This window comes from Podarcis raffonei, chromosome 13, assembly GCF_027172205.1.
Source record: "Podarcis raffonei isolate rPodRaf1 chromosome 13, rPodRaf1.pri, whole genome shotgun sequence".
NCBI classification, from domain to species: domain Eukaryota; kingdom Metazoa; phylum Chordata; class Lepidosauria; order Squamata; family Lacertidae; genus Podarcis; species Podarcis raffonei.
The window spans coordinates 28,262,651-28,275,587 of NC_070614.1; the positions used below are offsets into that span (position 1 = coordinate 28,262,651).

At 39.5% G+C, this 12,937-nt stretch overlaps 1 protein-coding gene across 21 annotated transcripts in view; it reads right to left on the reverse strand.

The window, feature by feature from the left end:
- The window catches only part of MAPT (microtubule associated protein tau), an 86,042-nt gene that overhangs the window by 30,749 nt on the left and 42,356 nt on the right, over positions 1–12,937 (reverse strand). For 13 of the 21 annotated variants that reach the window (XM_053361620.1, XM_053361621.1, XM_053361619.1 and 10 more), the window contains 3 exons: positions 11,619–11,705; positions 9,061–9,147; positions 5,894–5,956 (listed from right to left, as the gene is read on the reverse strand). In XM_053361620.1, the coding sequence (XP_053217595.1) occupies positions 5,894–5,956; positions 9,061–9,147; positions 11,619–11,705 (237 nt within the window). The remainder of the gene's footprint in view (positions 1–5,893; positions 5,957–9,060; positions 9,148–11,618; positions 11,706–12,937) is intronic. The other 8 variants (XM_053361625.1, XM_053361624.1, XM_053361618.1 and 5 more) reach the window with 3 other exon arrangements.

The following is a 12,937-nucleotide window of genomic DNA, read 5'->3' on the forward strand; positions in this document are numbered from 1 at the left end:
AGAAGAGAGGCTGAAATGTTTGCCTGCAAATCAGCCTGAGAAAGATGGACTGATTGCAACCAGCATTCTGTTCACCCCTGCCCTACAGGAAACTGAGGGAATGCAAAGATTATAATCCTTGACTAGTATATCATGGACACATAAAGACTGGTACCATACTCTGCTGCTGAAGTGCACACATTGTTTTTGTTCTGTTATGAGAAAATTGATATCTTTTGTTGTGTATCTATGTCACTCTGGGTTGCCTTGGGCAATACAAAGCAAATAAATAAATAAATAAATAAATAAATAAATATGCTCACTGATGATTACATTTCCCATATTTGCATGGACATCTGCATGACACTTTTCTGAACAAACGAAGCCTTATAACGAAAGATTCTAGGTATAGCCTGTAATCATGCTATCCATCCTCCCTGGTTCTTGATAGAATTTTGTAGACAATTGTCCATAGCTGCCAGAACACAATAAATTGCAGGGTGAGTATGAGGGCCCACTTCTCAGCTACCCTAAGCTGAAGTGATAAGCTCGATGCAGAAGAATTCCATAAGGCCATGAGTCACTGAGTTTCTTTCAAAGAGCAGCTTGTCATAGAATGACTTGACGTTAGAATCACCAATGCTTAGTCCAGACGGAGTGACCTCCCATTGCTTTGTCCCAGCTCCTGCTAATCTAGCAGTTCAAAAGCATACCAGCACGAGTAAATAAATAGGTACTGCTGAGGCAGGAAGATAAACGGCGTTTCTGTGTGCTCTGGTTTCCATCATGGTGTCCTGTTGCGCCAGAAGCAGTTTAGCCATGCTGGCCACATGACCCAGACAAACGCCGGATGCCTTGGCCTGAAAGCAGAGATAAGCACCACACGCCATAGTCAAATTCGACTGGACTTAACCATCCAAGGATCCTTCACCTAACTTTATACCTACATATCTTTTTCTTTTCCAGAGGCTTCCTTTTCAATGGCTTAGCAAATTCTTCATTCCAGCAGACTCTGACAGTTAATTGTAGCCAGCACCTCCCTCTTTACTACAAACTGAAGCTTCTGGAGTTATGAACCTTGTCATCTGATCAGCCTATGCAAAGCATTTTCACACATTCATCAACTGTTCAGGTTTGGTCAGAATATTTAAGTATCATTTGGATTGTTCTGGGCCTTGGGTCTCTTCTTCTTGAGCTTTGGTTCTACTGATTTTCTCCCCTTTCAGTTCTAATGCTCTGACAGCTGACAGAAAGGCCACCTCCTCTAACACAGCCAGATGTTTCAATGCCAAGAAAGCTCACAGTTAAGTTCTTTGAGTTAAGATTCCTTCAGAGAAACTAAACGACAGCCCAGCAAACTGTTAGTGGATGTAGCACAGGCTTTCTCCCATATGAGTGCTTTGAGCTGATTTACAAAGTCTATCCAAGATCTCTTTGCACAATTTGTGCAGTTCTGGCAGGATTCAACAGCATGCCCCGCTCTAGGGAATATTAGACAATGGTCATGCTCAACTGACAATAGGATCTTTCTTCCAAAGATGGTGCATTAACAACCCCCATGAGCCATTTATGACTAGCAGTGTTCACTGGAACCCATATAATAATATAATAATAATTTATTATTTATACTCCACCTATCTGGCTAGGTTTCCCCAACCCATGACGATCAGGTTACCCTTCCAGAAGGGATCTCAACATTCCAATTTACTCTGCTACAAATTCTGAAAAGCTGGAGGTAAAAAAAGAAATACCAGTGCTAATTGTTTCACCTGCTTGCCTGCTGTGCAAGATGCAAAAATATTAAGTCTTTCAAGCAGAGGAGGAAGACTCATGCCTCCTTATTGCAGAAGTTCCAGAAGGTCCCAACTGTGATATCAATATCTGTTATTTAGGAAACTCTTTGGTTCCCCCCCAACCCCCAACCCCCATATGAAACTATGAAGAGACAATGTAGAAAGGGATGTTCTTAAAGAAGATACATACATGTATTTTCTATTCACATAGTTCCTCAAAAAAAAGGAATAGCTTGAGATGCCTAAAATCATGCAAAATTTCATACAGCAAATTGATTTTTTAAAAAAGTTATTGCAAATGTATTTGTAAAGGAAGTAGCCCACCTTTATTATGGAAGGACCACTGTTAAGCATTTTCTCCTGCCTATAGGTCACACCATCTATCACCTTTAGCTGACACCCCATACAAAGGGTAGCCAACATGATGACCCTCAGCTGTTGTGGATAACAATGCCCATTAGTCTCAGCCAGTGTGATCAATAGTCAGGGATGCTGAGAGTTGTAGTCCACAACATCTTGAGGACACCACTTTGACTACCCCTACCCTACTTTATTTCTTTTGGATACAGGTGAGCAAAAAATAATAAAACAAAAACCCTTACACCCTTTGGAAGTTTTTACACATGAGGCTTGATTGTACGTTTACATGTGCACTGTGAAGCATTTGTGCCATGTGTAAGTGTAGTTAATGGATGGGTAGAATACAGAATGGAAAGGGAGAGAAAAGTATAGCCAGTGTATGTTTCACATTAGCATTAAACAGATTTAAGCCAATGTCAGCATAAGTGAAACATTCTATGTTTAATACACACCACAGTGATCTCTGACAGCTATTAGATAAGCTAGAATGGGAAAGCATGATGAGAATCAGAGACTTGAAAGAATGATGAGACACAGCTTATATAACAAGTTTCTGATCAAGGCCAAGATCAGTTAGCTCCATTCTTGCTTTACCTGTATCTTATCTCAGTGTTGTCAAAACTTGGGTCTTCAGCTGTTTTGGGACTACAACTCCCATCATCCCTAGCTAACAGGACCAGTGGTCAGGGATGATGGGCATTGTGGTCCCAAAACAGCTGGAGGGTCAAGTTTGGCCATCACTGTCTGATCTAATTGGTTATAAGACCTGCCAGTGGAGGATCTCAGATGAAGTGAAAAGAGCTAAAATTCCACAAAATATAAATTGGGGTGGCAATTGGTGAGAAGAAGCAGCAGCATCCATGCAGGATAAGCATGCAGCCATTGTATTAATGGATTGTACTCACACCCCAAGTCCAAATGAAGCAGACAGCCATGGATGTAGAGCAGTGCCACACAAACATTTTTGTTTCCTGTCAACTTATCAGGGAAACTGCTGAAGCAGCAGGATTCAGGGAGAGATGTGCAAAATCATTTGTGGTTTTAGCAGCCTTGCTTTCTTTAAGCAGGACAACTGAGCAACACACGCACATGCACACACCTTTCAGAAGTGGCAATCGACTGCTTTGTTTCTCTGGTGTACAATAGGCAGCTTTTTTTCCAGAAGCCTTTTGCAGTTCTGAGGCCTGCACAGTTTCCAATGTCTCCCCTTCCAGGGAGATGCTCTCCCCTGAAAGCTTGCCTACTTCTAGTACACATTCCAAAGTTTTGCTCTCCTTCGGGACATTAGCTTCAACCTCAACTTGGTAAATATGCTCAGAGGGGTCCAATTCTGCAACCATGGCACACCTTTCATCTTCTGATACGAATGGCCTTCTCTCATCCAGACTATCCTGCTGAGTTGTTTCATCAGTGTCTCTGTCTTCAACCTTTATCTGTCCAAATGCAACTTCTTTCAAATCACCTCTGAAGTAGAGTGATCCATCAGCTGTTGGGAAATATGCCGTGTGAGCAATTCCCACCGGCTTGCTTATCGAAATCAGCAGGGAATCTCTCAAAAGTCCCATCCCTTCCATCATTTTTAGGCTGGCTGGTCCCAATCCTGCACCAACTTTTTTAGGTACTGATGTTGTAGGCACGCCAATAACCACTTTCTCAATAAGATCCTGCAACTGATTATGAATTCTGAAGACAGCCTTCTCCTGGCTTCTTTCAGCTGTGTGGAACTCCATGTATCCATCTGGCATCTTTAGCAAAGTGGCTACATAAAAGGGTTCCACACAATCTGCTTGTTGGGCTTTATCTGTCTGTGCAGATTCAATTTCATTGCCTAGTGATGCAGAGATTCTCTCCCCCCCCCCCAAATCTCCCACAAAGGGAGTAAATTCTAGGAAATGTGAGGGTAGCTATAATATGCCTTGGATGATTTCATAGCTGCTCAGATAAACAAGCTAATTTGGATTTTGAGTGATTTCATTCTTAACCCATTTGCAATGTGTTCCTAAATTCTTGGTTCCACTCTCCTCAGCAATACTGAGGTATGCAGTTCTATTAAGGTATACAAGAAGGGCATTAAGCACAGTAAGAAGTTAGCATGTTTATATCAATACAAAGCCATTTTTGGAACACTACTAAATTAATTATAAATATTTGAGAGAATATCATTAAAAGAGCAAAACTGAATACCACAGCACCATTTGCTATAGTCAACTCTACTTTGGTTAGCCTAAAAGTAGTCCTCAGAACTCCTAATTTGTTTGAGATCACAATATTGTACTTCTCAAATGTGAGTTACGATAATGAAACACAAACACAAGCATTTAACTTATAAAATCTATCAAATATTGCAAAATAATAGAGGCTGATACTGGATGTATAAAAAAATACACCTCTATTATCAAAACAGTTCTACGAGACATACGCATATTTCTTCCCATTTTCAAGAGTTACTTCAACCAGTTTGTTGAAGTAATTCAAAAATTAGATCTGTAGGTTAATTACCTGAAAACTTTCATTTTCATAACATCTATCATTATTCTGTAATCTTATTCACTCATGGCCTTTATCACTATAGTACTAAATGTATTTCTGTTATTTTGGGTTATAAAAGGCATGCTAAAAAAAAAAATAGTTCACAGCTTTAGGGCCACAATGGCAGCATTCCACCACACTCAATCACCACCATCCACCTCCCTTTCCTGTACTTTTTACTAGTTCTCTACTATCTTTTTTGAGGCATGTTGCTAAAATTCTAAAACAGTAGTGAAGGTGAATGGCCTCCACAATAAACAATGGTTTAACAATGATTTGTTCTATGCATTAGCCTCAAGCTAATGACTCCCCCCTCCCCTCCAGTTTGGCTGTAAGGAGGAGACAGGGAGCTTTGACTTTTGATTTCAATTAACCACAGTCGAACACTGCATCCCAAACCTTAACTGTATTTTATCTTAACTTTAATTAGTTGAAAAAAGCCAGCATCACAGACTATTGTTTGAAGTATGCTGGTTTCAACTGAACAGAATTAACAAACCACAATTTGTCTTGATTTGAACATACAGTGGTACCTCTGGTTACGTACTTAATTCGTTCTGGAGGTCCGTTCTTAACCTGAAACTGTTCTTAACCTGAAGCATGACTTTAGCTAATGGGGCCTCCCGATGCTGCTGCCACGGCACCACTGCACGATTTCTGTTCTCATCCTGAAGCAAAGTTCTTAACTCGAGGTACTATTTCTGGGTTAGCGGAGTCTGTAACCTGAAGCATATGTAACCCAAGGTACCACCGTATTGCTTAACTTCAGTCAGTTCAAATGGACAGATTTTTTTTTTTAAACTCTTCCTAACCATGCCAGAGGAGTGTGAAAACCCCAGACTTGCTGTGGTTCATTTCACTAATGAAAAACAATGGTTTATGGTAATTCCCAAACAAGACCAATCACTGATTTAATAAGGGGTATTGCAGTATTGTCTGTACTGTACTAAGTTCCATTAATTTCCTTAATAAAACAGTGCAGCACAAAAGATGATGGAAGTATAAGGATTCCAAGATGCTTTCCTTCATGGTAACAGCAATTGCAGAACCCAGCAAAAATGAAAATAGGGGATTCAACCATAAAAATAAAAGCAGGATTGCTAATATTTGTGGGCTATAAAAAAGGACGCAACACACCAAATATTATTTCTATCTGATTGTAACTTCCATCCCGACCCAGCAGTCCAGAGCTTAGCATTTTAAGTTCTGCAGAGCAACAATACTGTACTTACCTTGAGCATCCCCCGCAGCATGGTCTTCAAGGCTAGAAGTAGAGCCTAAGTCTGCTTCCTCAGCTACATTTTTCAAGTCGAGGATGGGAAAATGGTTTCAACATTAAAAATGGTACAAGACAAATGCCTCTAACCTTCTTACCAGTTTTACTTAATTTTTTTTAATATCAGAGGAATAAAATATATTGAACCTGAATGGCAGCACATTTAAATGAAAATGGGATGAAATGGATAGAAACATCCCCTCTCGAACAAATCAGCACTGATCTACTCTTGAGCCATACTCAGCAGTGAATTATGTCCAGAGCTTGGAGAAGGATGTAGTAAAATTGACAGCTTTTATAAAATAGAATCTTACTAAAAAATAAACAAATAAATAAAATAAAATAAAATAAATCTGACCATATATATTGCAATGAATTTATTTTGAAGTTTCTCAAAAGTGAGAGTATCCTTCCCTACAAAATGGTTAACAGCCTGATACTATGCAGACCTAGGTTTGGCTGTACTCATTTAGAACAATGGGAGCAAGCATATCTAGGAGGTACAAGCAGCTTTTTGATTTTTTTCCTTCAACCTCAGATTTAGTGCATGCCTTCACAAAGTCATAGAGCAAAGTGTAGCACACCTATAGAATTGGTCAATCCCCCCACCCCCAAATTCCCTTGGGGGGGGGCTCTTCAAGTCCCAAGTCCCTGCTTCCTCCATAAGGTATGATTAAGATTGATCTGCCCATTTATCTTGGTTTTTAATGGAACATATTTTACAAGGCTAAGTTATTTGTTTCATAACTTGAGGACTGTCTCCAGGGGCTGTTTTTTACAACATTGTTATGAGCTTGAACTGCCTTGATTATTTTTATTGAGTCTATCATTATTGCTGCTGCCTACAGTGTCACTTGATGGGGTTAGGGATTTGTCAAATGAACATTAATCTTCCCTTGTCACTGGGGATATTTTCCTTAATGGTCTGAAAATCTCTCTCCTCCAAACCAGCCTGTGGAATATGACACAAATCAGAGCTAGCAGGAAGAGCAGAGAAACTGTTTATACTGGGTCTGAATTTAGAGAGAATGCTGCAAATTTAGTTAAATTTAAATCATCAAATGGGGAGAAATTAAAGGGATTTATAGGGGCATAAGTAGTTGTTCTTTTTAGAAAACTGATGAAGGATCACTGCTTTTCCTGTTGTAGCAGTCAACTGCTTCCAGGCCACTTCTATATTTGTAAATGGAAAGACAAGTTGTTTGCTTGTAACTAATGTTTAAGTGGTCTTCTGTGCAATCAGAACATACGGATTCTGCATCTGCACAAAGCAACATCTCAAAAATGTCTAGAGTTTTAGAAATTCAGGAGCTCACACTGGCTTTCTCCCCTTGAGTGGGCAGACCCTGCATGATGCTTATGCCTCAAGGGACAAGCAAGTGCTATCCCACTCATGAAGTAATTTGACTTTTTATTCGTGGGCTCCACACAGTCACATATATGGAGATTACCAAGATGACCTACCCGAAGGTGGATGGAGGCAGCTCAATTGAACCAGTTATGTAGGCTGACTCTCCTAAGGGTTGTATTTGCCCTGGCCCTGATATAGCTAGCATGGTCTGTGATAAAAGTTGATGAAGTAGATCAGGTAGCTGATTGGCAGAGCTCTGGCAAAGGTGTAGCCTATGAAAGTGCTGCTGAATTGTGACTTGTCCCTTCAATAGGGGAGTGCAAACGGGCTAAGGTGTCAGAATGAAAGAGAGATAAAAAACCACGTCTCCTAAACTGGCAAGTCAATTCAACAGTGTATGTTGGCCAAAAATAAATATATTGAGAAAAAATAGGCATGCCCTTTCAAAGACTTTGTTAGCATATGAAAGTCCAAACAGAAAGCCAAAGTATTTTTTCCAGATATAGATATAGGAGGGTGGAACAAAAAGCAGCTTCATGATCATCTTTAGACCACTTGTTGATATCAAAGGCCTATAAAAGCACACTGTCAGATGAGGCATTTAGATGAGAGGCTCCTTTCCTGCATGCTTACCTAGTGTGCATAAAACCAACAGAGCACAAAACTACTTTGCGTATCTCACCTAGTTAATGCCAGCCCTAGGGTAGGGTGAATCAGGAGAAAACCTGGAACTTAGCAGTCACTGAACAAAGGAAAGGAATGATAATGTGTACAAAGAAGTGGTTGTATCCAACTAAATTTTACTCTTAGATGGCCCACTGGGTAGTACTCAATGTTAGTCCTACTCAGAGTTGATTCACTCATTTCAATGGGTCTATTTTGAGTAGGACTTAGGTTTATTAATTTCAATGGGCTGCATTCAAATAAGTCAGTCATGTCCATTAGTTTCTATGGGTCTACTCTGACACTGAATGTAACCACAAAACTGAACTACTGTCTGGATTAATTCTGAGAGAAAAGTAAGGAAAAAACCCTCCCAAAATCTCAAAAGGATAATATGTTCTATGATGCTGTTCAGGCAACAACCAAAAAACAACAACAACTGGACAGGAACTTGCCTGTCTCCTGAGAGTAATTCATAGCTTAAGATCCACTCATTTAAGAAAAGAGAGCAAGGGCCAGCTCCTGCTTTCTGAAGCACTATTTTATTTTTTGAGATGTTGCTCCCTACAGGTACACAACCCACTTGTGTGACTGCAAAGAAGAACAAACATTACAGACACATTGTAAGTATACTGTGTTCTCTTGTTTCAGAAATGAAACTCTGTAGTCCTGCCCTGTACTTTTTCTCACTCAGGGAAGCAGGGAATGCATAACAGTAAATGGTATGGAGGACGCTGCTGTCGCAATGGTGCTCAAATTAAGCAAGTGTGCACCTGATCATTTGGAGCCTCATGTAAACTGACTCAGAGCTTTATAAAGTAAGAGGGGGATGTAACTATGATACATACATATACACAAACAGAATACATAAATTTTGCATCAGTTATAAATGGTGCACACATGTATAAATATTGAGATCTCCCCTTAAAACACAGCAAAAGATGTCTTCTCACATGGATCTTTAATAGTTTAATTTGTAGGGGTGTGTGCTATTAATAACTAATGCAAAGCACATATATACTAAACATACCAGGAAGGAATTTGGTCATGTGTGAAGAGGCCCTATTTCAATCTTTTCTTCATATCATTTTCTTCCTAAGAGGCCTCACCTGTATTTCCTTCAGGTATCTCTGCATGCTGGCGAGTTGCATTTCGATTCTCATGCACTCTCTCCTCCACTAATGGAGCAGTAGCATCTGAAACAAAAAGGCAAAATGAAGCAACTGTCACTTTAAAAGCACTGAAAAACAAAATTCTTCAGATATTAGCTACTTGAAGAAAATTAAGTAATAGCCTGCTGTAAAAGATGGCAACTCAAAGGCAGTCATGTACCATGTTTTCTTCAGATGAGATGAGGATGGGGTTTGCATCCAGAAACAAGAGCCAATTAAACCTAAAAGGTATGGGATATAAATCTGCATACTAATTATTGCTCAAAGCCACACAAACTGCAAGCTTGAAAAGGAATTTGAACCTGAAGCTCACATCCAAAACCCTTGTTCAATTCATTCCACCTCCTTGAAGTTAAAATGTGTAGATTCCTCACCCCCATGTTTACTTGTCAGCTCATGGAGTCATCCAGAGGTTTGTAGGTGGCAGACTTTCATGGACTCATTTTTGCTTCTTCCAGATAAAGGGGATACCTAAACTGAGCCCTGGCACATGTGGCATAGGTTTGTGTTTATGGGTGATCAGAATAGGAAAGTGGCCATACAAAGAACAGAGGGTTCACCACTAAGCCTGGTGTCAGAAACATGACACCAGAAACTTCCCAAGCATGTGCAGTGTCTGTTTTCTTGGGTAGGTCAGTGGTGTTAAAGGCCTTGACTTATCACTCATGGCAAGTTACAGAGTATACAATTTATGCTCCACTACCAACTCCTTAACCCACGTTTTTCACTCAAGCAAAGCAAGAGACAGAACATAGACAGGACAAACAATGAGACAGACAATGGGAGTACAATGGGAGATTTATTTTTTTTACTTTTACCTCCATTTTTTTCTGAGAGAAGAGATCTAGGGACAGCAAAGTTGACTTGACTGGCTTACTTATTAAATTTATATTCTGCCCTTGCTCCCAAAGAAGCCCAGAGAAACAAGTGATAAACTATTATTATGTTAGCTATTTTGGCCCTTTTCAAAGGACTGGCACATAGATCCATTGTCCTTCTTCAGCTAAAGAGTGAATAATTTTTACAAGATCTTTCCCCTTTTTTGTTGATTTCCGTAACGCTACTGATGCCAAAATGTCTGATATCCTTCAAAATATTTCTGTTTGATGATGTTCTAAGGATATGGTTACAAATAAATTTGCTTCAGTTTTGTGTATTGTTCAATCTTTTGATATTTGTTGCCAAAATTGTGTGCATTTGGTTGTCACCAAAAGAACATTTAGAAAATTGCTTACCTTATGGATTTAATGATTCTTCAAGATGCCCAATCTATAAGATTCTAGTTGCCAGGTTTCACAGATTAGTGTTACCAAAAAATAATATCTAATGGAACAAGTAGTTATAAGTGTAGAACACTTTTGATATCTGAATCCTCAAGAGCATTTCCAGCCCAAAAGAGAAAAATAATTTAATTCTCCCTCTCTCCCACAAAAAACGCCACCAAGTTTCATTTCAATATTTTTGAGATGTAGCTTTAAATATACCAATAAGGACATGCATACACTACAGGTTACCTTGAGTCATTCTGGCCAAGAGTTGACTCGCATTATTTTCGTGGCTTTCCCCCCTATCAACTTTTGTCACCTACATTTTGCCTACTCCCAAATCAGGTTGAGTAACTCGGCCATCCTCACCTAAGACTTTCCCATTGCACTGGATTCAGGTCAATCTTATGCTACAAATGTGCTCAGTTTAGACGAGGAACAGAAGAGAGAACAATAACTTCACTCAAGGGTGCAATTTTGCATGTATTTCGATAAGCTAAAGGGCTTAACAGGCAAATGTGGCACAATCAGAGAGAGAGAAATTGGAATTCTGCCACATGACTAACTTTTAAATTATAGTGTGGAAATTTATCCCACTTCAAACAGTATATTCTACTCTTAACCATGCAAGTAGGTTTTAAACTACCCATCCACTCACCTGTGGTGCGCAAGAATGATTTCTAGATTATAATGTATTAATGAACAATATTTCTTTCCGCTCATAAATGACTAGCACATCATCAGTTTGTTTGCAGTATGTAAGACATCAGTCTAGTTAAGCTTGCATACAATACAAATCCCTATTATGCTTAGAAATTTACAGTGTAGATGCTGTAGGAAGACCAGAGTTCGTGAAATCAAGTAAACCAGTAGTATAGATAGAGCCTTAAGAGAAAGTGGCTACAGTGTGAATTTTCTTCAGTGGGCTGGAAAGGGCCTTCCTGCTGACAAAGTTTTTCTGTTTAATTTCTTACTGGATAATAATTGTTAAAAGAATGTCAAAATCTAACACCCTATCAAGGTCCTTGAATATATTATTTGGCTGAGTGTAGATGTGTATAGTGATTCTTGTGTCAGCAACTGTCAAAACTAAATACAGATAATTTAAAATTGGAAGCAACAATGAAAGAAAGTCTCTGCTTATTTGGGAGGGAAACATATTTGTGCACTTCTAAAAAATAAAGTGCTGACTGCTGTGAATTTCAAAGTAACGAGACAAAGAGTTCCCACCTTCCACAGTTGGGGTACTCTTAGCATCAGAAGCCTCAGACTCTGGTTCATCAGATCCATCATCAACTGGTATCTGGAGGGGAGAGCCTGGAAATACACACATTCAGCACTCAGCAAAAGGAGATCAGTTTTGGAGTATGGCCTGTCCTTGGTGCAAAATGTGTTTGAATTCATCTTCATAATGCAAAGAGTGTGCATGCATATGTGACCGTCAGCTAGCAGAAATATCAGGCATTAGCAAGAAAAGGCAGGACTAGAAAACGCCAAATTCAAGTTTCAGTGGCAGCATCAAAGCAACTAAGGTGAAACTGTTAAAAGCAACTGATCAGTGAGGTGCATCAACTGACAACAAAAACGAAAGCAAAAAATCAAGAAGTCCAAAGATGACAGATTTTTTCCCCCTTTTACTACTAGGTTCAGATCATTACTACTACCATTTTAAGAATTTTGTGGGCCATGCCTTGCTTTGCATGAAAGTGCACTTCCAAATACTAGAGCATGACAGTAATAAGGGGTTCTTTATATAAGAAAGCAAACAAAAAATGTTCAGAGCAATTTATTCTGTAAAGGTAAATAAGTCATTCATCACCACAGTTGGTCACTGTTGCCAGGAATTTGCCAATTCCCACTTTTAGAATCAAGAGGTAGATACCTACTTTTTGTAATAGGGCGTCCAGAAGAGCAGGAATCCACAACCTCTTACAATTTATGCATAAAGGACTTAGTGACAAAAATGAGCTTGAATTGTGGCAGTGTTTGGGGACATAATTCTCTATTTTCTTCAGGATCTGAGCCTCTTTAGTCTCCCAAAAGATGTTACTGGCTGAAGAGGGGAAGAATGTGGGGTGTTCTTAGATATGTGGGCTTGGGCAACATGCAGAGTGTCTACTGAGAATAATTTGAGAAAGTGTTACTGTGGACCTCATTTTTTTAGTCTCTCTGCTGACATAACAGACTTTTCAGAACTTTTATCAATTCCTTTATACCTGTACGATATAAAGATGACTTGATTTTCTCCCCTGTATCAGGAGGCAGCCCTAATGACTGAATGTTGTAAATGGACAAGAATCATGAGCCAGGAAGTAGACAAAGGCAGGCTGCGGTTACAACGAAAAGTTACTCTAGCCCCCACCCCATAATTCTAAGTCCAAGAGAACCAAAACTGCACAGAGAGAAAAATGGAAGTTGCTTACCTGCAGCTAAGTGCTTTCCAAGTGGCTCTGGACAATCACAATAAATTGGTGACGTGCATACAAATCACAACAGCATGGAAATATTTGTAGTGGTGCATGTGGTTTGGGAGGTAATGCCAAGAGCCT